The sequence below is a fragment of the Jaculus jaculus genome, chromosome 1 (assembly GCF_020740685.1).
Source record: "Jaculus jaculus isolate mJacJac1 chromosome 1, mJacJac1.mat.Y.cur, whole genome shotgun sequence".
NCBI lineage: Eukaryota > Metazoa > Chordata > Mammalia > Rodentia > Dipodidae > Jaculus > Jaculus jaculus.
In genome coordinates, this window is record NC_059102.1 from 194,843,336 (window position 1) to 194,868,709 (window position 25,374).

A 25,374-nucleotide genomic window follows, 5' to 3' on the forward strand; every position below is an offset into this window, starting at 1 on the left:
CAAACATCTTTGGTGGAATATTTTCTTTTAAATATTTAAGAAATATTTTATTTATTTGCAAGCAGAATGAGATAGAGAACGGAAGGGTCCGCAGTGTCCTCCAGCACACACAAATAAACTCCCGATGCATATGACACTCCGTTCACTTGGCTTCCTTTGGGTACTGGGGAATTGAACCACGGATGTTAGGCTTTTCAGGCAAGCACCTTAACCGCTGGGCCATGACTCCTGCCCTTTACTGCAGTTTTTAACTGAAAACGAGCTTAGCGAGGAAGAGCGCACATCAGCATTCCACGCCCACAACCTAGGACCGAAGAGGCGGGTCTCTTGCTCCGCAATGCCGCCCCTCCCCCGTACTAGTCGCTGATTGGCGGCTGGGGAGGCGGGTTTGTCCAGATGGGCTTGCGCGTGCGCGCTCGCGGCAAAGGCTGAGCGGGGAAGGCGGGGCCGCGCGCTCTGGGAACGTGCGCACCGCGGGGGCGCGCGGGGCTGAGGGAGCTGGGGTGCGTGTGGGTGAACACGCGGCTCCTGAGAGACGGTCGCAATGAATACGGTGTTGTCGCGGGCGAACTCCTTGTTCGCCTTCTCGCTGAGCGTGATGGCGGCGCTCACCTTCGGCTGCTTCATCACCACCGCCTTCAAAGACAGGAGCGTTCCGGTGCGACTGCACGTCTCTCGAATCATGCTGTGAGTGCGGCTGACGGCGGGCGGGCGGGTGTCCGCGCGGCCTCCAGGGGCCCCGGCAAGTCACCGGGGAGTGCCTCGTCGTCTCCCGGGCTTGTTCTCAAATCCGCCTGCTGAGTGTCGCGGGCAGCCTCGCTCGCTTCCTGTTCCTCACTTCCTCGCCTCCCGGCCAATGAGCGAGCCCCACACCAGCACGCCCCGCGCCGGGCCTGCCGGTCCGCGCCGCCCGCGGGGCCAGGCCGGGCTGCGGCCCCGCTTCGCTGGCTGTCCCGCTTGCCGCTCCCTTTGCAGCTGCGGCTCTGGTCTTTGCTCCCGCGGGACACTTCGCTCGCGGATGCTTTGAAGTTAGGGGACCATTTTACACAACTTCGCCTTTGCCCACAGTATTTTCTCCTTCTTTTACTTTTATTGTCACTCTTTAGCTAACCATCTGAATCAACTCTGTAAAGATACCAAACATAGACTTTCGGAATGACTGCCGGTACTTTTTCTTTTCTTTTTTTTTTTAAACTTTGATAGTTTCTTTCCCCCTTCCTTGCTCTGTGTCACTTTTGTCTTTCACGCATAGTTCCTAATTTTCATACCCTCTACTCTATGACACCTTCCGGAAAGGTCTATCAGGTTTTTCATCCGAAACTTAATGTCTTTACCAGAGTCATCAAGAAGCCACTTAACCTTGTACTCATCCCCTCCCCTCGTGCTGCTTTTTTATTTTAATATCCCCCATGTCTCAAGTGTTTTTGTTTTCAGTTTTTTTAACTATACATATATTTATTTTTTATTTTTGTTTTTTTGAGGTAGGGTTTTGCTCAAGCCCAGGCTGACCTGGAATTCACTATGTATTTTCAGGGTGGCCTTGAACCCAAGGCGATCCTCCTACCTCTACCTGCCAAGTGCTGGGATTAAAGGCGTGCACCACCACGCCCGGCTTTAAATATATATTTTATTTATTTGAGAGAGAGAAAGAGGCAGAGAGAGAGGGAAAATGGGCGCTCTAGGGCGTCCAGCCACTGCAACCAAATTCCAGACATGTGCGCCCCACTGTGCATCTGGCTTTCATGGGTCCTGGAAAATTGAACGTGGATCCTGTGGCTTTGTAGGCAAATGCCTTAACCGCTGAGCCATTTTTCCTGCCCTCATGTTGCTTTTTAAGATAGTGCTTAAAGTTAGAAATCGGTACTGCCACCATCATCTCTGTGAGGGTTTAGAAGAACTTGACGCATATTAAACATTGAATAAACTTTGATGCCACATTAAGTTTCTTGCTATTCTGGGAGTCAATGTCCATTTGTTTAAAGTTAATAAAAATAAATGGTAAGATTATTGGAAGAATTATTTGAGGTAACTGTGAAAAATACTTTGTAACTCTAACACAGTAAGCACTCAGTAACAGCTGTTATTTTCCACATCACTGTGTAGCCATGTATGGCTTTTGCCTACCCATTCTACCTCTTACCTAAAATATTTGCAGTTTCTTTTTAGCACTTTTTATCGTCCCCTAGGTTTTCCCAGAGTTTCTCTTAGGTATTTCTGAGACCTTAATATTTGAACACTGTCTTCAATATTGAATTCCAATGCTTACTCTGTTTTTACACTTAGCTTCCCTCATTTATTACTTTATGGAAGTCCTATTTCACATGTGCATACAACTAAATCTTGCCTTTCAGTTTAAGTTATATGGATTTTATGTGATGTCATGAAGACCTTTATCTTTACTTCTAGAAAAAATGTTGAAGACTTCACTGGACCTAGAGAAAGAAGTGATCTGGGGTTCATTACATTTGATATAACTGCTGATATCCTTCCAGAAAATATTTCATTTTTCTTAAAAGCTTGAAATAAATGAGATACATGTTTTATAGAGATGGGGCGGGTAGATAATGAGTATACTGTTTCACTGACTTGAAATGCCTGAACCTGTATTTCCTTCCTTCCTTCCTTCCTTCCTTCCTTCCTTCCTTCCTTCCTTCCTTCCTTCCTTCCTACCTTCCTACCTTCCTACCTTCCTACCTTCCTACCTTCCTACCTTCCTACCTTCCTACCTTCCTACCTTCCTACCTTCCTACCTTCCTACCTTCCTACCTTCCTACCTTCCTACCTTCCTACCTTCCTACCTTCCTACCTTCCTACCTTCCTACCTTCCTACCTTCCTACCTTCCTACCTTCCTACCTTCCTACCTTCCTACCTTCCTACCTCCTACCTTCCTACCTTCCTACCTTCCTACCTTCCTACCTTCCTACCTTACCTTTTTTTGGTTTTTCGAGGTATGGTCTCCCAGGGATCCTCCTACCTCTGCCTCCCGAGTGCTGGGATTAGTCGTGCACCACCATGCCCGGGAGAACCTATATTTTCATCAGTAAAATTGTATCTTATTTAATAATTTGTCATCCAGCCTTTGCAAAACTTCATGTGTTAGCTGTGTGGACATCTTAAATTCTTTGTGGAAACAGTAAATTGATAAAATTTAAACAAAGTTTGAATCTTAGAAAGAAACAGTAAAACTAGATCATTTAAATTGAAGAAAGAAAAATATTAGCAGAACTCAGCCTGCCTAGAAATGGTTCATAGACAGTCTCAAGTATCTGTTTCTTATGCATTTAAAAATGAATTGTTCAGAGGGGCATTATCAAAGCCACTTGGTAAGCCATGTCAACGTTTTGCCATTTTAGTTCATGTGTTAGAATCTTAAAAATTGTAATGAGGAGTTATCTTTTTTCTAAGTTTTTGACTTTCAGTGATTTGTAATTTTGAAGTCTTTGGCCGTGTTGTTCTCTGCCTTTTTTCGTTGTTTGTTTGTTTGATCTTGCCTGTGTTTCTAAGACCACATGATTTAAAATGTTAATGGAGACTGAACAGTATGAGCTTGTATAGAACAACAGTTAAAGCTAATTGTATGCTTAGCACGTTTGCCCGCTGTTAGTAACCACAAAATTATTTTCAATTTTTCAGAATTAAATTATTGGATCCAGATCTGGGGTAGAAATTAATTCTAAATATGCTTTTTAGATTATAGAAATAGTATCAGAAAACTTTTAGGCTAAAGTTTGTGTGTGTACATTTACATATTTATGCCATTAATAAAAACTCAAGGAATTTAGCTCTAGTGAGAAAGTAGTACTCTTGTGTAGAAAATTTCATTGAAATGTACTGATATCTCAATACATTTAGATATTACCAATCTTCTTTATACTTTATTTGGTTTTTCTTAATGTGCTAATGTTGAAATTTTACCTTGTAATGAGCTGTACTTAGACTTCTCAATTCTGAATAAATGACTCTTATTGATACATAATTAAAAGTAGCATATAATAAGTCTGTTACTGTTTAGTATGTAAGTATGCATAATAAAATAATGATATTTAATGATATCAAACTGTTAGCTTATTTCTTAGTTGTATAGTCTTGCAGTTAATTCTAGTGAGTATACTTCCCTACCCCAAGCTGAATTGAGCCAAATTAGTATTCACTTTTCTTTTGTCAGAGAACTTTATATGTTGAGACATTTTGATTTTATATTTGTCTTGTATATTTTATTAAATTAGTGATTTTTGTATGTTTCTGGGCTCTCTCCTTTTGTTTTAATATTAGTGTTGCTGTAGATAATTAATCTAAGGGTAATTAAGATCTGTTTAAAACTTGGGGGCTGAAGCCGGAAGTGGTGGTGCATGCCTTTAATCCCAGGCAGAGGTAGGAGGATCACCATGAATTTGAGGCCACCCTGAGGCTACATAGTGAATTCCAGGTCAGTTTGAGCTAAAAAGTGGGCTGCATTATTGCATTATAATTTGCATATTCCTTAATTTATTTACATCTAGAAAACATATTTGACTGGAATGTTAAACAGTTATTTCTTTATTTATCAGCAGAATATTCAACAAAAAATAATGTAAGTATATATTTAAGTATATAATGATAATATATAAAGCATTATTTTTTTATGAACATAATTTTTTTTATTCAAAATATCTGACCTACATAGTAAAAACAGCACCAAGTTTATGGAGATGTATCTGTACTAAGAAACCTTTCTCTGATGTGGCACCCTTTTTCCGTTTGTTCTGTGACTAGCAATGTGTTCAAACAAATATATATGCAAAGTAATAGATAGGTAAGGAAATCAGGAGAGTTTTTAATGATACATTTCTCAACTTAAAAGAATTGTGTGTTGGTCCTCACCTTTTACCTTGTTTGAGGTAGGGTCGGTCATTCACCTTTTTATTTGCCTAGTTAGCTGTTCTTTCAGATTGCTCTGTCTCCCACTCCCTTTGATTACAGAGGCTACACTAGAGTGTTCACATTTATGTGAGCTCTGGGGATCCAAAACTCAGGTACTCAGACTTGAATGGCAAGCCATTTTTCCACTCAATGTTCCTCCTAGCTCAAAAAAGAATTTAAATTTTGCTAGACTTGTTGTATGTGAACTGGCATTAATATTCAGATTCATTCTTAAGCCATATGTTGTACACCTTCTGTAACATGTAGCATTCTTGAAGAAGAGGAAAAATTCTGTAGGTCAGAAGATTGACTATACTACCTAAAAATTAATTCATTTACTTTCAGCATTTTGAAAATAATTCCAGTTTAAAAGTGGATCCTATTGTGTAGTTTAAGTAATTACTATAAAATGAACAGAGGGACTTAAGAAATTTCTTCCCAGAGAGCCGGGTGTGGTGGCTCATGCCTTTAATCCCAGCACTTGGGAGGTAGAGGTAGGAGGATCACTGTGAGTTTGAGGCCACCCTGAGAATGCAGAGTGAATTCCAGGTTTGCCTGAGCTAGAGTGAGACCCTACATCGAAAAACCAAAAAGGAAAAAAAAAAAATTTCTTCACAGAAAACCTAGGTGGAAAATAATGCTAATGGTTGAAGCATGTATGCATAATTTGAAGAACCTATTCAGAGCATACACTTTTTCCTCCTCTGATCTGCTAAGTGATAGGAAAGGATTAAAAAAGAAAATTGAACTTTGGTTAAGAAGACTATTTGAAATGAAAATTTATATTATCCATTGGTGATGACAACTATAGTACAAGTACATTTTACACATGAAGTGCGTTTCGGGACTTTGTGCTCAAAGGGATTAAAAACTTGGTGACTAAAATGTTGAGAAGTGGGCTGGAGAGATGGCTTTGCTGTTGAGGCGCTTGCCTGCAAAGCCAAAGGACCCAGGTTCGATTCCCCAGGACCTATATAAGCTAAATGCACATGGTGGTGCATGCGTCTGGAGTTTGTTTACAGTTGCTGAAGGCCCTGGTGTGCCCATTCTCTATCCCCCCCCCAAAAAAAAAATAAGTGAAGAATAAATAAATAAAAAAGAATGTAAGAGCCAAAGGAAAGAGTGAAAGGGAAAGAGTGCTTATAATATTGCATTCTGTGCACAAAGTGGCCTAGATATTCATGGCCTCATAGTGGCTGGCACTACCTACACGAGACCCACATAGTAGAAGGGAAAAAAATGATGGCATCAAAATAGAAGAGACTAGTTGGAAAGAAGGAAGCATTCAGTGTGGGGGATTATATATAGAAAGCCATTTGTCAACATAATGGAATACACAAACTTGTGATTATGCTAAAACTAAAACTCATAAAAAAACCTTATTAATGATTAAATTTTTTTAAGTTACTGAAATAATTTAAAAATTCATCTCATAACCAAGTATTGTTCAAACATGTATATATATTTAGTATCATTAAGTTATTTCTACAGTTTCTGTTTTCTAAACTATTTCCCTTTGCTATATAGTAGTGAGAGTCATCAGTCTGAGTACTTGAGCTTGTCTATGAATTACTTATAAGTTTTCCAATTAAATGTTATTAAACTATTTGATTAAAGGATTAAAATACATTGTGCTTAAAAATTATTAATCCAGCCTGACTTAAAGATTTTGTTGAGTTACAGTAGGTATTGTGATATTTGTTTGTTTATTGTTAAATTTCTTATATTTTACTTTAGTGCTTATCCTGAAGTTTTAAAGTGATGTACTTAATACATCAAATTGAAATATGTGGAATTAAAATACTATTTTTTGTCAAAATGATGCTGTACTTTTATTAGTGTAGGCTGGAGATGATTTGTAATGAAAGGTGGGTCTATACCTATTTGAAATGTTTTAGTTTTCAGTTTATCTCCTAATTGATAATTTTAGCACTTGAGCTGATTGCTTTAAGCCTACATTTTATACCAAGTATTTGGTTAGGACTGGAAAGATTGGTATGAATGCAATGTGATTTCTACCTTAAAAAAATCAACAATAAGTTTTATTTTTAAAGGTTATTCTTGAAAATAAGAGTAACAATATATAAACATATTCTACAGTTTCCAAGAAATCATTGAAATGTCAACTTTATGTTAAGTGTGTATCAGTTGTGTTTATAATTAAGGTTTATCCCAGTATAGCCAGTTAGATACATATAAGTCTAGAATTTGATAGGTTATATTACCTTGGTGAGTAATAGTCATACAAAGTCATTTAATTTCACCAATATCTTTGATTTTGTGTTCTTCAGACTAAATCGCTCTGTTTAACGCTTGAGGCTTTAAAATAGAGGTGTAAATCCTTTTTAAGGAAATAACTGCTGTACTTTTTTATTAGTAGGTACCAGACACTGAGCAGTCAGTGTTACAAACTAATGGTTACTTAAAAAGAGCAAATTCCTTCAGATTTTGTTGATGTTACGCAACATTTTCTGTTCTTTTAAGATTTTAGGAAGTCCATCAAAGTTCGATTGATTCCTATGTTAAACTGTTGGTGTTATAATACTTAGAAGTTGAAGTGATAAGATGCTATTTCTGATGAGTTACCTGATTACTTTTCATTTTGATATAGGCTCTGAACCAAGTTGTCCTTTGGGACAAGATTGTTCTGAGAGGTGATAATCCGAAGCTACTGTTGAAAGATATGAAAACAAAATATTTTTTCTTTGATGATGGAAATGGTCTCAAGTGAGCAATTTGTCATTTTTTACACTTAATGTGAATAAGAAAGATGTAATGTTTTTACATTTATTAAAATAAGTAATAGAGGGCCCTAAGGGTATAGCTCAGTGGCAGAGCATTTACCTTGAAAGAGACAGAGAAAGAGAGAAAGAAGAGGAAGAAGAGGGAGAGAGAAAACTTGGATAGAAAAATATGGAAATCTGAACTAGAGAACTGAGGAGGAAATACAAATTTGGATCTCTGATAATTACTCTTTTTGCAGTATATAAAATGTAACAGTCAAACTATAATAATGGATGATAGCATTTACTGTTAATTAAAGAGAGATCATGGGCTGCTGTTGTCAAATTAAAGTCTGCTTTCTGAACATGAGTCAGGGTAATCTTAATGAGAAAGCAGTCAATCTGATCTAGGTGTTGGTATTGGTTTTCTTAGTTTTTCTGCATGTCAGTTTGTTCTTTACATGAAATGAGAGCTTGTTTGGAGGTTCTAGCAGGGGAGTGCAGCTACTCCTATACCCTTGACCAAAGACCGGTCCTCTTCTATTCAGGGAAGGTCGTCCTCTTCCACCGAGCGCACAGCTTCAGGTGGGACGCACATGGAGCGGTGAGGGAGGAAGGGGACACCCGCCTAGCCAGCCAGATCAGCCGAATCAACCCTGGCGATCAGTGGGGTGACAGATGTCGCAGCCAGATCGCCCTCACATCCTGTTCTTTAAATGATTGATCAAGATCTCAGATCATTTCACTTTTAAGGCTTTATTAGAAAGGATTTAAAAAGAAAACTATTTTGACTAAACCTTACTTTTGAATTTGAAAGTAAAAATTTTAAACCATTACAAATTTTGACTTGTTCTAGTTTGCACATTCCCATAACAACAGAATTAGACTTCAGATCATTGTCTTCTAATTTGTTGCATGAGTCTCACACTCCTTCTATATCATTCATTTAAACTTACGGGCAGTAGCGTTAAGCTGCAATTGTGAGTTTATATAGATCATTATGTGGGTACCTATAAACTTAAGTTCATGTATTCTAATGTCCCTGGATGTCAAATGATGAGAAAATAGTTGTATTGTGATTAGGCAATTAGAAATAGCTAATAATAAATAATTGACATTTCAGTACTTGATTGTAAGTATTTTTATTAAGCTGCAGGTTTTTCTGCTCACTTCTGTTTATTTTGTCTTTTTTAGGGGGAATAGGAATGTCACTTTAACCCTGTCTTGGAATGTTGTACCAAATGCTGGAATTCTACCTCTTGTGACGGGATCAGGACATGTATCTGTCCCATTTCCAGATACATATGAAATAACAAAGAGTTATTAAATTATTCTGAGTTTGAAACAACATATTTTTATACTTATATCTCATTTATCTCTTCCTTTTCATCTGTATTTGTTTTTGATTTTTTTTTTCTTTCTTTTTTTGGGGTGGGGTAAAGAAAATAAACATCAAAGGCACATATCTGAAGAGAAAGGTACTAAGGGATTAACTTAGTTTTACAAACAAGGCAAAAGCTACCAGAGTAGCATATGTTCAAAATAAGACAACTACATAATTATCTGTATAAGCATATATATTTGAAGTTTCCTCTGTATTTTCATTATATGTGGAATATAAAGTGAGCATGAAGGGTTTTTTAAACTTTTGGGTGTCTTTAGAGTTATAAAAACTCTGAGTTTTATGTTTAGCATTCATACAAGTTCACATTAGATGTGAGGTAGCTATAGACATTCTCTTATCTCTTAGTATATGTTACATTACTAGAAAATTAATATAGTTATTTGTTCAAAGTTTGGTTTACAAAAAAAAGTCTAAAGTGATAGAATTTTATTCCATGTGCTTAGTTTTCATAGGTGAGTAGCAGCTTTCTCCACTTAAGATCTAAATACCTCTTTGTGGTAAAAATCATTCAGACTCATTTTATAGTCTCAAGTGAACCAAAATTATGTCCCTTAGTGCTTTCTCCCAGCAAGTTTCTTTTGTATATCTTTGTATAATTTTTTAATATTGCCATTGAAAGTTGAAAATGTGTGTGTGGTTTGAATTGAGTTTGTTCTAATGAGCATGCCAATGGAGTTCTTCACAATTTTCTGTAGTCCTGCATTTTAATAACTAAGGAAGTAGTAACATTTGGCGTGTGCTTTTCGATATACAACACCCTCTGGTATCTTTGATTTATGCTATTTTCAACATTGTAATGAGGCAAATAGTGCAAATTATAGCTCTTAGTAGATGACAAAACTGAAACCCAGAGGATTATTGAATTACTTCCAAATTAAATAGCAAGGAATGAAGTTAAAACTTTAACTCCCATCTGATTCTCTAAGCTTACCCTTTCTTGTACACCTTAGTTTGCACACTAATCAGTTTTGCTTACTGATTTTTGTTGCGGATTTTATTACCTTGAGCACATTTTTCTGTCCCTCCTAAAATATGTTTCCTATCCTGTATGGAAGGGACTCATTTTAAAGCTGCCAGCTGCTTATATAGTGATAATGCTCTATTCTGTTCATATTCCTTGGTTTAGGAAAGTCTAAATGTATGCAGAAAAATTAAATACACTGATTGAACATAGGCACAATGGATTTCAGTGCAGTGATCAGATAATACCCTTGGTGGTGATAAGTGTAAATGAACTACGCTTAAGAACAAGAACCAACACTGTACTTATAATATCAATAGTAACCAAAAAGGGCTAATTCTTTCTAATAATAGTTAAATTAACATTTGTTGTGTTTAACTCATAAAATACATTGCTGTTTACCAGCTATTATATGGTGTGGTGCAGTTCTTATAAGTACATGTATATAAGAGTTGGACAAACTAGCAGAATGGGTAACGATAATAGAAACTGGTTTGATTTCATAAACTTTTCAGGATCTTAGTTTCTCTGTCTGTAAGATGACAAAATTGGACTAGTTGACTTAGATGGTAAAACAAAATGAAACTTGAAAATTTCTTTCATCTGTTCAGCAAAAGATTGAACAGAAAAGCACTTGAATAAAATAATCTGAAGTCGGGGGATGATGGAAACACTGGCGCATAATTTATAATAACCTACATTGCTGTTGCATTTTATACCTAGAAAATTTAACTTACTCACTCTGAACACATACTAGGTATGTAAACTTAAAATCTACATGTGTTAAAGCTTAGAGTAATCAGGCATATTCTAATTAAGGAAAGGCAAGCATGGAATCTGTAAGCTAGATCTAGGTTCTGCTTCAATAGTTCATTACGCCTTTGATGAGTGGATCTGTCAGCCTTATAGACAGTAATACTGAGATAACCAGAATAGCTTTATTTGAAAAGCCCACTTTTTGGAATCTGGCAGAAAAGTAGCAAAGCCCAACTAGCATTATATGTAAAAAGGTTTCCGTTTTTCCTTGCCTAAGGCAGCTGCTCAGGATAAGGTTGCTCCAGAGTGCCATGAGGTCTGCTTCTCAGGAATTCCTATTTGGATGTGCATAGCTTTATTACTTCATCGCCATTCTACATTTTACAGAGTTGATTTGTGTTCTGTTTGATAATATGTCTTTAGTCTCAGTGTTTCAAAGAAGTATAATCAAGTCTACAGAGACACAGAGCTTCAGATTTCTAACAACCTAAGGATGGTCAGAGAGGATGTTAAGAAAAGGGAATCCTTACAGACATTTATTTAAAGTAAGTACAGTTGGACATAAGCAAACTTTGAAATGTAGCACTAAGTGTATATCTTCCAGTTTAACCTAAAACAACAGCTTTATTGGTGGGTTTGTTTGAATTAATCATAATTGATTATATTATGTTTTTTTATTCTGAAAGGAAAATAACAAAAGAACTTCAGGAATTCCTGCAGTATAATAGGAAAATGAATTATTTTGAATTGCTCTTCTGGGAATTATTTAACAGTTCTTTGATGGTCTGGCCAGCCAAATAATAGTTTGAAGAAAATGGCTTTAAAGCTTTAGAGCAGGGAAGGGGTTGGGGCATAAGTTAATGGAGGCATTGTATTATACTTGGAAATAGCATAAAATGGGACTACAAGGGGGGAAATAATCCCTGTAAGTTGTGGACCTTGATTGTAAACAAACATCTGTCTATTTCAGAAAGCTTTCCTGGGGTTTTTGTCTTTTTTTTTTTTTTTTTATTAGTAAGAGAGCCTGTGTACCTTACCTGCCAGTGGTTTAAAGAGATGTGTCTCAAAATTTGCTTGCTTGTTTTTGATGCAATTTGTAAAGTGGTTAAAGTACAGATTTAGAAGAAGAAAATGCAAAAAAACCTTGCACATTTGAAAATTTTCTTAATTGCCATATTCAACATTTTTCTAATAAAATGAATTTTGTTTACAAGTGAAAGTACATTTTAAATGACTCAGGTTTATGGTTTATTATTTTTTTTTTATAAACTTGCTGAAAGGTACCAAATATAGTAAGTTACAATTTGGACGAAGGGGATTAAAAGTAGGTTGAGGAGAAAATTAATTACACCCAAAGTATTTGCAGAGGCTGTGTGCTCCTATGCAAAACTGTAAGCCATTTGAGGGCAGGCTGTGAGAGTGGTCTTTGTATCTTCTCTAGCCTTGCACTGGTAGGTACCCAATAGATATTGATGATTTGAAGTCATTGTATTTCCAATATAACCCAGCCACAGGGGCTATTTGTAATTAACTCTGTCCTCATTTGTAAGTGCTGCTGTTGTTATTCTTTAGCTCTTGGTGACTATACTTACTTTGAGTTTCTTTAAGCTCAATTGAACTGTCCAGTAAAGGTAAGTGTGCATTCGCTCCTGGAGCTGTCACTTCTCATAGTAAGAGAGCCAAGTGATTGTGGCTTGTAGTAAGAGGTACTAAAATAGCCGTAGAAAATTCTAACACAACTACTAAAACCCTTGAGATAGATGTGTAAGAATAGCTCTGAAGTGGGTTTAAATATACCACTAACTTGGAAACACCAGTATATTTGCTGTCTTTGGGCTTGTGTACTGCTACCACTCATGGCTCATTTGGCAGCACTGACCGAGTTGTGGAAGTTCTTTACCTGTCAATAGATTGCATGTTCTTGGGCTGGAGAGATGGCTTAGCGGTTAAGCACTTGCTATGAAGCCTAAGGACCCCAGTTCAAAGCTCCAGGCTCCATTCCCCAGGACCCACGTAAACCAGATGCACAAGGGGGCACATGCATCTGAAGTTTGCTTGCAGTGGCTGGAGGCCCTGGCACACTCATTTCTTCCCTCCCTCCCTCCCTCTCTATCTCTCTCTCTCTCTCTGCCTCTTTCTCTGTCTGCTGCTCTCAAATACATAAAAATAATAAACAAAAATATTTAAAATGCCTTATTAAAAAAATTTATGTTCTTGGTTCATGTTCCATGGAAAGGAAAATAAATTTTGCCCAAACATGGAAAATTAGTGAATGTAGAAGATAGATGTGTGTGTGTGTGTGTGTGTTTGAGGTAGGGTTTCACTCTAGCCCATGTTGACCTGGAATTCACTATGTAGTCTCAGGGTGGTCTTAAACTCAGAGCAATCCTCCTACCTTTGCCTCCCAAGTGCTAGAATTAAAGGTGTGTGCCACCATTCCTGGCTAGTTTTGTGTAATGTTGGAGTTAGAGAGGTCATGTAGATTTTGAGTTTATTTTCCTCCCAATATAGGGAACCTTATACCAGAACTTTTTTTAGATCCTTAGGTGTTTTCCCATATACTTCTTTGTCCATCACCTTTACACGGGTGAGGCCTGGTTTCACTTTATTGGTTAATTAATAGGTGACCACTACAGAAAGATAATTTATCACTTCAATAGGAGTATGTTAATCTGTTCAAAGAAACCAAATCTGAAGTAGGTTTTTCATGTGTCTTACATACATCACACATCCCTGTGAGTTGTTGAGAATAGGCATGTGGAAATTGACAGAAGGGCTGATAAGTACACATTTGGGAGAGAAGAGTCTACTCAGGCTAGTGCCCTGCCTGTGTCTCAACCCTGGCCTTTTGATTGGGGTTTGGAATAGTTGTAACTTCCCAGGATGTGGATTAGTAAAGAAAGGAAAGGCAGACTAGCTGTTGTGGTGAGGGTTCTGAGATGTAGTGAAGATCTCAGTCATTTTAACCTTTTAGGGAACTGGATTCTAGAGTCTCCTCAAAGTCTCATGGGCATCTCCAGGCTTATTTGAAAATTTGTGGGCTTGTTCTACTGCTGTTGCTTTAAGGCTTTCCTAATTGCTCTAGACAGTGCAGAATTAATTCATAATGGATTGAGGTAGGAGTCCTAGTTTATTGAAAGTTTGTACATACCATCTATAAGATGAGACTTTGGTCAGTATTTGAGTTTCCAATTAAGAACTCAACGTGAAGTCCTTTAGTAACTTAAAATTTCAGTAGCTTAAAATTTTTTAGTTTATTTTTGCTCTTGCAAGTAACTGTTGTGGCTGTTGGGACAGATGTCCGTCTTGTAACTATCACTGGAGGATCTCCAGTCTCCCCTCAAACCATTGAGTTTTCTTGTGGGATGGAAAAGGAAACTTACTTGCTTAGTTTTGGCTAGTAGTATCACACCATCAACATATATTAGGTTAAAAATGAGAAGAATTCCAGCTGTGCAGTCACCCTTTGAAAGAACTACATGGTAGGAAGCATGACTCCTGCAATGTTAGTCATTCTTTCAGTTCTGTTTAAATTCATCCATTTAAACTGACCAGCCCCTTCCAGTTTCCCACCAGGGAATAATAAGTTGTCATGGACACGTTTTATATCTTTGGGTTTCTCACTTTATGTCTTCCCTGATGTGTAGGCATTAAGGATTTTTGATTGTTCATGTAGGCACCTGAAAGCTGATGTTTGTTGCCAGTAGTCCATAATTTTGGGGAAAATTGCCCATTTTATATATTCTGCCCCCTTCCCTACTTTTGGTGATTATGCCACATAATACACTGTTAAGTTCCTTGCTGCAAGATTTCTACAGTTGTTTCCTGTCACTAGACTATTTTACAGCATTTGCAGCAGCATTCTTTATAGCTCTCGTTTCCACTGCATTTGCTGCATGAATTAATGAAAAGATAAGTGATTAGTATTTACTTATACTTGACCCTAAGTATCTGGGGATTTGGTTCCCAAAGACCCTTGTGGACACAAAATTTCAATAAAAAAAAATGCTCAAGTCCCATACATAAAGTGAAATAGCATTTGCATGTAACTATGGTACTCTTTCATGTCCTGTAAATCATCTCTAGATGGCGTATGATGGGTAGCACATTGTTAATGGTATGTAAAAAGTTATTTAGAGGTTACAAGAGAATAGGTCTACACACACTCAGTACACACATCAATTGTAGACTTACCTGCATAGGGTAGCAAAAATTTAACTTTATTTCATCTATTTTTCACACACTTGATTGGATCTGCAGATGCAGAACCTGTGGATATGGTAAACTGGATATATTGCTTTATATAATCTGTCTAATGCAGGTAATTTAATTTTTTAAATGTTTGCATTTATTTGTAAGTGGACAAAGAGAGTATGGCCTTGCCGAGACTTTTTGCTACTGTAAATGAACTCCCTATCCATGTGCCGTTTTGTACATCTGGTTTTAAGAAGGTACTGGGTAACTGAACGAGCCAGCAGGCTTTGTAAGCAAACATTTAACAATTATGTCATTTCCCCAGCCCCACAATAAATTTTATAAGAAGAAAAATAAATTATTTACTTACTTATTTTTTACTCTGAAAAGGTTGTAGTAGTATGTCTTGGTTATATGTAATAGGAAGAGGAATGTGGAGTGACATATGAAGTGGATTAAGCAGAGGATAATCATTCTTTTGAACATATGTTGCTGTTTTTTAGATTTTGATAGGTAAAATGAAATAGAGGAAAATGGGATGTGTATGTAGTTTAATGACATTCTAAATATGTACCTTTGACTGTTAATTCAAATCATAATTAACACCACCATTGACAGAAGACTTACTCCCCTTACCTCCTACATCCCCTGCACTTACTTCACTTTTTTGGGCATTATTTTTTACCTTGAAAGTCATATCAACTGTTCTGCATCACATTTATTAGTTGTATTGCTGTTTTCAATAGTAATAGAAACATCTCAGTGGTTTTTGAAAGTATGTATTACATCAAGGAAGGCTGATGGCCTAGGATAAACATAATGTCTTTGTTCCGGAAGCAAGGTCAGAAAACAAAAAATTTTCCTTTTGGGACACGAAATATCATTAAAACTAATGAAAAGCTTGGAGCTTCTGCCTGTAACAAACATTGTACCTGCTCATTTAAATTGCTCAGGCATGTCATATGGCAAAGCCAAGTGTCTTAAATATTTGGGGTATAAATTCATTAGGACAACAGTGCAAGTCACGGGAGTAAGCCTTACCTGAAAGGGAAGAGGATTCTTGCAAGTGTGATTTGATTTATCATACATTTTTGAGCAATATGCTTTGGTTTTACTTGGCTATGAACATAAGTGGATCCTTACCATCGGGCTTTCCTTGTGTCTTGCTTTCACTGAGCAGTAAATTTAAATGATTCATTTGTACATTTTGTACAAAGCTGTAGTTTCATTGTGTAACAATCTATTGCCACGTATTCATCCATAATAGGCATAACTGATGCACATGATTTCCTACGGGTAAACATTAACTAAATTTTGTCATGTACATGCTACATGTGTTTAAGTGTTTCTCTAGGAACAGGCTATAACTTGGTTTGGATGTAACATTTTCTGATAAAACACCTTTGATGTTAATAAACATTGGAAATTCTCTGCTAACAAAATCATAAAGGATGCAGTGTTTGCTGTAGTGCCAGCATTTTAAAAATAACATGCAATATTTTCAAGAAATGCATTCAGATGTATCCAGGAAGTATTTCAGTACCATAATGATTGGGTACTCAACAATAAAACTTTCTAATGAACAAGTTCTTCCTCAATGCTTAAAATACGTTTTTTCCTCTTTCATATTTACATTCCTCTATAAAATTTTATCCTAATGGGTACAGAACACTTTACAAGTCATATTGATAATCATATGTCGTAACTGTATATATATACACACACGCATGCACATTCAATTTTAGTTTACATATTTAAGGTGAAATTGTTCTCTTAAAAATTCATTTCCTTCAATGTTTGCAACATTTAAACTTTATTCTGGAATATGTTATGTCTAATTATCAGTAGTGCACAATTGATGAAAACAGTAAGCTTGTTATAATCTTGAGATGTGGAAGTTATTTTTTGTGCTTATTAAGGAATTATTGAATTATCTCCTTGTCTCTAACTTTTATTTCATGGCAAGGTTTTGCATGAGGTTTTTTGTTTGTTTGTTTTTCTTATGGGAATGGGAGACAGACTTCCTCAAGCTTGGACACATGGCTGGCCAGATCAGTTTAGGAGTACAGATGACAGCACAGCTGATTTCTATAAAACTCTGTGACCCATTGTAAATTTCTCTTCATTGAAGATCTTTGCTAAGTACAGACATTAAAATTGGAAATCTTGGGGAAGGGCCTGGGGAGATAATTCTGTGGTTCAAGGAATTTCCCTCCAGTGCTTACAAACTCAGGTTGGATCCCTGGTACCCAGGTAAAGCCAGATGCACAAAGTGGTGCATACAACCTGACCAGTTGAGCAGAGTTGATAGTGTACCAAAGAGGGAGCCAGAAGTAGATAGGATAGAAAATCACCCCCAAAGTAACTGGGGTAATAATTATGCTAAAACCAGGTTTGCACTGGAAGTGCTGATTGGACCTTCTGTATCAGGGCAGGTTGTTAAAGAATCCCAGTGAGGGAAAGAATCTAAAACAGCCCACAAAGACAAAGGTGCTTATTTGTTGGATCTGATATATGTTTGGTCTACTATGCCATTCTTGAGTGGGTTGTGTGTTAGGGATGGCTGATGTCAGTTTTGATATTTTTTGGATTATATTTCTTCTTCTTTCTTTCTTTGTGGGCAAGGTATTGCTCTAGCCCAGGCTGGCCTAGAACTCATTGCAGCCCAGAAATCTCAACCTCCCAATTGATATAATTCAGGCTGTGAGCTACCACGATGCCCATCAGATTTAAAGCTTTTTTTTTTTTTTTTTTTTTCCAAGGTAGGGTCTTGCTCTAGCCCAGGCTGAGCTGGAATTCAGTATGTAGTTTCAGGGTAGCCTCAAACTCATGGTGACCTTTCTACCTCTGCCTCCCAAGCACTGGGATTCAAGGCATGTGCCACCACGCCCAGCTTTTATTAGCATGTTTTAATTCATGCAAAATATTCCAAGTTAGTTTTATTTGTGTTTGTACACTGCTTCGTTGGGTTTTTGATATGTTCTCTATTTCTCTTCCCCCAGTCCCCAGGAGTATCTCTACAACTATTTCCACACACAGCTTATTTACTTTTCTTCTTCCAACTTCTCTTTTACATTCTCTTCTCTTTATACCCTCCTCTTAATTCTCCATAACTACAACTTTCCATAGCCTCTACCACCTCTAAAGTCTGTGGAAACTACCAGTACCCCAAATTTCCTCTCCTGGATACTCCTGCCACTTCCTCCTTTTCAAAGTTAATACTGTTCCTCACACTAACATAGGTCCCAATTCTAACCTTAGCATACTTCATACTTAGCATACTTCAGTGATCTCTGCCCCTGCCCCCAAGCAATTATTGAAGTCAAAAGTAAATTTTTGTTACTTTTGTAGCAGGTCATTTGCATAGCAGGTATACATCCATCAGCTTGGGTCACTCTTGTAGTTACTGTGGGAGTAACATAGTAGCCACATCTGGAACATTAAGATCCTACCCTGAAGTTATAATGTCTAATCTACACTTCAATGAAAACAGCTGATAGTTAGAAAACCAAAGCATTGAAATAACTTGGGAGGCAAAAATCTCAACACAAAAATATCAAGATAACATAAGTATACCAAAAATTAGAAATACAAAAGTAATGATGTCCAGCAAGACTAAATTAGATGAAAAGCTAGGCAGGCAATATAAAAGAAATTTAATTAAAAAAATGGTGCATGCATCTAGAGTCATTTGCAACGACAAGAGGCCCTGGCAGTGCCTATTCATTCACAAATTAAAATACTTTGAATTCATGCCAATGCATATTGTATTGCTTTTAATTGTGTGTATATGGGATGAGTCTGCATGTTATGGTGTGTATGTGGAAGTTGGGACAACCTCAAGGTATCTCCTTTCTTCCACCTTCCTTGAGACCAGATCTTTTGCTGTGAACAAATGAGAGCTTCACATTAACCTGACTCTGCCTTCTGTTGTTGTATGGGCTTTGGCATCACAGTTGTATATGCACCACTTTGCATCCAAGTTCACATGGGTTCTAGAGAATCAGTCAGGCTTTGCCAACAAGCACCATTAACTGCTGAGCATCTCCCTAGCTTCTTAGTTTTTTTTTTTCCCCTAATTCTATGTTCTTTGCTTACTTTTCGATTTTTTTTTTTTTTTGCAGATGTTAATTTTTACCAAGCTGGAAAATGTCCAGTTTTTTTTTTGTAAGTTAAGCAGTTTCTTGGTGACTAAATGTTTATTTTTGTAAAATAACTTCAAGTCTTGTCAGTTTTCTGTTATTTGACATTGACTTGTAGGGTTTTGGTTAAATGTATTATATTCTAGCTTGCCCTTTCACTATGCCTAAATCAAATTTCTCAGTGTAGCAGTTTTTTCAAGCGTAATTACTAGTATACTTCACTCATGTAGTATTATGTAATAAAAACACTGTCTCTTTGAAGTCAGAAGTATTTTAAGTATAGATTATGTTACTATCACTTTGTAGTTACATGGACTTGTGCCGGGCTCCTTCCTGGGCAGGTAGGTAGTGCTGAGGGAAGGACCAGGCCTGCTGGTTCCTCCCTAGAGGTTGAGGGGATGATAAGCGTCAGACATCAGACCTCTCCTGGCCACTGGAGAAAAACCACACTGAGTCGGGGAGTCTTTTTGATGCAGAAACAACTCGCTTTATTACTCTGAGCAGTTGCCTATATCATGTTGGGGACGAAGGTGGGGATTTTAGGATGGGGGAAGAGGTAAGGGCCAAAAGTAAACTTTAACTATTGAAATGGTAATTACAATTGCCACGTGGAGGTGGCAGGCCAGAAGCCATTAGGTGTCTTGCTGAGTCGCAGCTGGCCAGAGACAGGTTGCCAAACTTTAGCTAGGCTTAGGAAGTTCCACTAGGCCTCAGGCCTGGGCTTTTCAGAGCCCAACGACTTGAATAAATAATATACAGAGAGTAACCTGTCCAATAATTGTGTTTACTGCTGATTGAATTATATGTGCCTGACATGTATTTAACTCTTTCAGTACACATAGCAGCCCTTTGTTAGGCACTCTCATTTCTATTTTAGAAGGGAAAGCTAAAAAAGATAGGAAAGTTAGTTATAAACCAATACTCAAAGCCTGTAGTCACCAACAGCCTAATCTCTCCTTCAGAGTATGCTATTGTCTTAGAAACCTGGGGATGGCGTAACTTTCTGAATTGCTATGAGAAGTACTTATGGCTTATGGGATAGGACCTCCCAGTCTCGGTGGCACAGAATAGGGATATTTCTGCCCAATGTAATGTATGTGGAGTAGCTGAAATAGAACTAAACAGGATATAAACTGCAAATGTGGGCAAGACACTTTATTTTCTTTCACAAAGGATTGTAGAACAAGTCATGTAGGATCATGTTAGGCTAACCGTGTCCTGCTCCCATATCTGAATGTGGGAAACATGTTCTATGAACAACACTCAATACTTCTGGTAAGAATGCAAAAACAATTGTTTTTTAGATCAGTCATGTATTAATAACCCTGAAAACTATGGAAAGAATTACATTCACTTTAACCACTGGCCTAAGAAGCCTGAAAGAAAAACAAATTTAAAAATTGTCCAGAAGTTGGTGTGTTTAACAGTGCACTGCACCAGCACTGGGGATGATTTAATTCTAACTCTTGACAGTAGGTGGGCCTTTTTTTTTTTTTTTTGAGATTGGTTTTACATGGATCTCAGCTTTTTATACTTTGTTACAAATCAGGAAACAACCAATACTTAATAGTTGCTCCTTTTTGTCTACAGTTGTTTCTAAGTAAAATGAGTGCATTGGATGGGAGGAAGAAAGTGGAGGAGGGAGACAGACTGATCCTTCCAAGTCCAAGTGCTTTAGCCACTTGTCCTATGTTGGTCACTTCCTTTCTAGTGCATTGTACCTGTACTTTACTTCTTTCATAACAACTACCACAATACAAAATTGTAGTTAAGAGTGTCACAACATAATAGTACTTGGTCCATGCAGATGTTCTTGTTTGTGTTGCAGATCATTTAAGAGATTGATAGTCATTACCTAATAAATTATAGGGTCCTTTGATTTGAAAAGAAAGTTCAGAATATAATAGAAACAGAGAAATTAGAACCTAACGAAACACTAGCTCTAATTTACTGGCTAAATATTCCATGGTTGGTAATAATCAGACCTAGCCTTATTGGGATTCAGTCAACCATTGTTTGCTGTGCTCATTGCTGGGTACAGTTCCTGTTGCTAAGAAGACAAGGAATATTGACCACAGCGGGGGGGGGGGGGGGAATCTGCTGTCATAGAACTTAAAAAGAGTCTACTACAAAGAAGCTCTCAAAAACACAAGAAAAGTATATTTCATGTCATAAGCATTCTGGAGAAAAATCATCAGAGAATGAGGATGTGGTATGTTGGGGATGTTAGTTTAAATGTGGTCGTCAGAGGGTATTCTTTTTACACATGATTCCTGAGGAAGTCAGAGGAATATCAGGCGAAGAAAGATCTTGACCTGGAGACAATTTTTAGATATTTAAGGGACAAGTAGGAAGGAGGTAACATTTGTTTATATATATAGATCAGGAGAGTAGGGGAGGGCTCAGAAAATTAATGTCAAAGGCATCTGGGCACAGATCTAACTAAAGTCAGGGCTTTCTCTGGCAAATAATCACATGTTCTTATTCTGACCTACTGTGATGACCTACTTTGTGTCACCTTCCAACCTTTTACTCTTGAGAATGTGGCATCATCTGATAAGGTAGTTCTGGCTAGAAATCATGTAATTAAATTTGTCAGTAGAATCCAGACTCCACAAGCTCCATGGAGATTAGCAGGAAAGACATGAATGCAACATAGCATAGGAAAACTATTTGCTCTGTAACAGTATCTTTAGCAATAATGTGTAAAGTTCCTAGGGAGGGGAATAAATTCAACAATGCGTTCAGCATGTTCTGCAGTTTTAAACTTTATTTTCTTACAGTAGAAAGTACACAGATATTTTCTTGTATTTTATTTTGCTTTTAGGAAGTAGAAAGATGCAGTCCAGGTGTTTTCCTTAAATGCTAACCTTTAGCTAATAACTGGTTCTTTGGTGCCATCTTGTGGTATTATACAATGGAAACAAGTATTATTCATATCTCTTTCCTAAAATTTTATTGAAAAACAAAGAAAAATAACCCATGAGAATAGTTACTTGACAGCTCATTTAGTCTTGCCTCACATAGCAATTATTAAAAACTTTGACAGTGTTGACATAAGAAAGAGGATATTCTAACCATATCGTGTGTGTGTGTGTGTGTGTGTGTGTGTGTATACTTCATTTATAAACCACTTTTACAGAAAGAAATATAAATCTCTTAAGAGTTTGTTTTTCATGCAGAGTCTTACCCTAGCCTAGAATGGCCTGGAAATCAGTCTGTAATGCCAGGCTGGCCTTGAACTCTCAGCAGTCTTCCTTCCTGAGCCTCTTCAGTGCTGGGATTAAAAGCCTGTGCCACCATGGCCAAGAGTTTAATACATTTGTCTTATCTTCCTTATTTCTATATTTCTCCCTATAGTACACAGTGGTCTCAAAGTTGTGTCATATTCCTGTTTGCCTTTTCAGAGCCAGGATTACAGGTATGTACCACCTAACCACCATTACTTTGGTCACTTCTATATGAATATTGTCAACAATCTTCCTAAACTTAAAAATCTACTCAAGACAAGTAAATTAATTTAAAAGTGCCAACAGCCTGGGCTAGAGTGAGACCCTGCCTCGGGAAAAAAAAAAAAAAAAAGTGCTGACAGAAGCTGGGCATGATGGTGCACGCCTTTAATCCCAGCCCTCAGGAGGCAGAGGTACAAGAATCGCCATGAGTTCAAGGCCACCCTGAGACTTCAGAGTGAATTCCAGGTCAACCTGGACTAGAGTGAATAACCCTGCCCCCTGCCAAAAAGTGCCAACAGATCAGATTGTAAACAAAATATCCCACTAGCAATAAACAAGAATGGTGCATGTTTTACTTTTCTTTTTGGACAATCTGATCTACTACAGTTCCCATCATCTTTACCTTCATGGTTTTTATGTTCTTATGCTTTTGGTATCTTTTTGCAGTAGCATAAGAGATTTTTTAAATCCAATCTAGACATTCTCTTAATTAGCAATCATAGTGATTATCAAAATAAACCCTCTTTTTTAAATTAAATCTTATTAGCATTCACAACATATTTTGTATGGATATATCCTGTGTTGGTACTCTCTTTTCCCTCATTCCCTCCATTCCATTGGGGACCCTTCTCAGTGGAGTTGAAGGTATTCCCCATGGGGCTATGATTTATGCATTGTGGGAGCAGCAGTCAGTTATTTTGGGGGACAGGAATGCCTCTGGGCATGATGTCTCAACCTGAGGCTCTTACAATTTTTCCACCCCCTTGTCCACAAAATTCCCTGAGCTGTGGTATTTGAATTTTAAGTCTTATTTCAGTGATGAGGTCTTAGGAGCCTCTGGATTTCTGCTTTGGTAGGTGTTGAGTATCTGCACAGTCTGTCTGCTATACCCTGGTGCTAATTATCAGGTTCAGCATGGATGCAGCACTCTTGCTTGTCTCTCCATTCCTCTGTGGATTCAGCTGTGTCTTGGCTAAAGTGCGAGGGGTAGTTTATCTCCTTGGGTCTCACTAGCTTCTGAAAAAGGAGAGCAGATTGTCCAATGGAGAGTAAAATTAGCATTGCTTAAATTAGATAAGCATCATTACTTTAAGGAGATTTTGATGGTTGTAGCCCCTCTATTAGCCAAAGACTAGTGAGAGCTTGATACTAGAGAGCATAATCTTTGTCTCCATATGATTCTGATCTAGTTCCCAATTCCAGATATGGGTTACTTTACATGGAGTGGATATTTTAGCCAATCAGAAAGCTATTGGTTACTCACCAAGGCTGTGTGCCACTGTTGCACTGATGTGTACATCAGTTTCTAAGCTTCTGAGTAGCTTAGACCTCGGGTTGCTCAGACCACTCTTGGTCATCTTCCCCCAGTAGCTCATGTCGTGCTTTCCTGCATTAGGCAGGCTAACTCAGGACTGGCTTTCTTCTGGATTTCATTCAGGTCTCCCCATGTTCTGTGTCAGCAACATATGATATCTTCAGCAATAGGGTCTTAGCTTTTGCCTCAGATAATTAAGTGCTTTGACAAAGCTGTCTTGATTTGGGGACCTTATAGTCATCTCTCCAATCAACAACTCAGTGTGGGTAGCAATCAGTTTCTGATACTGGGAGTACTGGTCAGAGACAAAAATATTTTCTTTTAAGCTTAGCTTTCATTCCACCCTCTCCAGGGCCCTATTCTTTTCAGGTTTTCCTCCTTACTCCTTTTAAGGGTTATTTATATCTTTTAGTCTGTCTCCAAGGATAAAGGTTTCTGTGGTACCAGTTCATTTTGGACTTAATTTTGTGTTTGCTTTTCCCCCTCCCTTTTCCCTTTCCCCAAACACTTCAATCTCTGTGGTCTGGGCCTTGAGTTGCCTATCAGCTATGACAGCAACTAGACCAAGTCCGTGTTAGGCACAGCCAATAAGTGACACTGTGCAGCATTTGTCTTTCTGTGTGTGAGTTCACTGAGTATGATATGTTCCAAGTCTGTCCATTTTTCTACAGATTTCATTGTATCACTTTTTTCTTATTGCTGAGTAGAAGTGCATTTTGTAAATGAACTACAACTCCACCCAATGATAGGCACTTGGGTTAATTCCTGTTCTTAGCTATTCATTACAATTGAACAGCCATAAACATAGTTGAGCAAATATCACTGTAGTGATGCATGGAACATTTAGGATAAATGCCCAGCAAGGGAATAACTTGGTCTTTTGGTAGCTCCATGTTCATCCTTTTCAGGAATTTCCATATTGATTTTCATAGTGGTTGTACAAGTTTATATTCCCACCAACAGTGGATGAGGGTACCTCTTTCCCAACATCCTCACCACATTTGTTAGATTTTTTTTTGGAGATAGGCTCTCACTCTAGCTCAGGCTGATCTGGAATTCACTCTGTAGTCTCAGGGTGGCCTTGAACTCACTGTGATCCTCTTGCCTCTGCCTCCCGAGGGCTGGGATTAAAGATATGTACCACCATGCCCAGATTTTTAAAAGGTTACCATCTTACTGGAGTAAGATGGAAGCACATAGTTCTTTTCATTTGCATTTCCCTAATTGTTAGGGATGTTGAATACTTGAAGTGTGTGTTAGCCCTTTGTATTTCTTCCTCTGAGAACTGTATTCAGTTCTCTGCCCCATTTTTGGAGTGGGTTGTTTAATTTTTTGTTGTTTAGTTTGGTCATTTTAGGTTATTCCACAGTTTCTTCATATTCTGTTCATAAGATTTTTTGAATTTAGCAGAGTTTTTGGCCTCCTAGTCAATATCTTCTGTCTTGTCTTCCAACTCAGAGGTTCTGTTAGTGAGGAGTTCTAGAGAGGTTTTTATAAGCTCTAATTGATGTTTGTTTTCTGTTGTG

At 37.7% G+C, this 25,374-nt stretch overlaps 1 protein-coding gene across 1 annotated transcript; it reads left to right on the forward strand.

The window, feature by feature from the left end:
* The first annotated feature begins 457 nt into the window (after positions 1–457).
* Positions 458–10,397, forward strand: Spcs3 (signal peptidase complex subunit 3). The gene is made up of 5 exons (XM_045155006.1): positions 458–687; positions 2,407–2,480; positions 4,495–4,571; positions 7,512–7,627; positions 8,818–10,397. The coding sequence occupies exons 1-5, from the start codon at positions 545–547 to the stop codon at positions 8,948–8,950; spliced, it is 543 nt and encodes a 180-aa protein (XP_045010941.1). The 5' UTR covers positions 458–544; the 3' UTR covers positions 8,951–10,397.
* Positions 10,398–25,374: the final 14,977 nt, after the last annotated feature.

What these genes read in the sequence shown, in the direction of transcription:
- Spcs3 (XM_045155006.1), top strand. Translation starts at nt 545, where the DNA reads ATGAATACGGTGTTGTCGCGGGCGAACTCCTTGTTCGCCTTCTCGCTG. An exon ending in CACGTCTCTCGAATCATGCT is followed by an intron (nt 688 to 2,406) that starts GTGAGTGCGGCT and finishes CTTTACTTCTAG; the next exon opens with AAAAAATGTTGAAGACTTCA. An exon ending in TACATTTGATATAACTGCTG is followed by an intron (nt 2,481 to 4,494) that starts ATATCCTTCCAG and finishes TAATTTATTTAC; the next exon opens with ATCTAGAAAACATATTTGAC.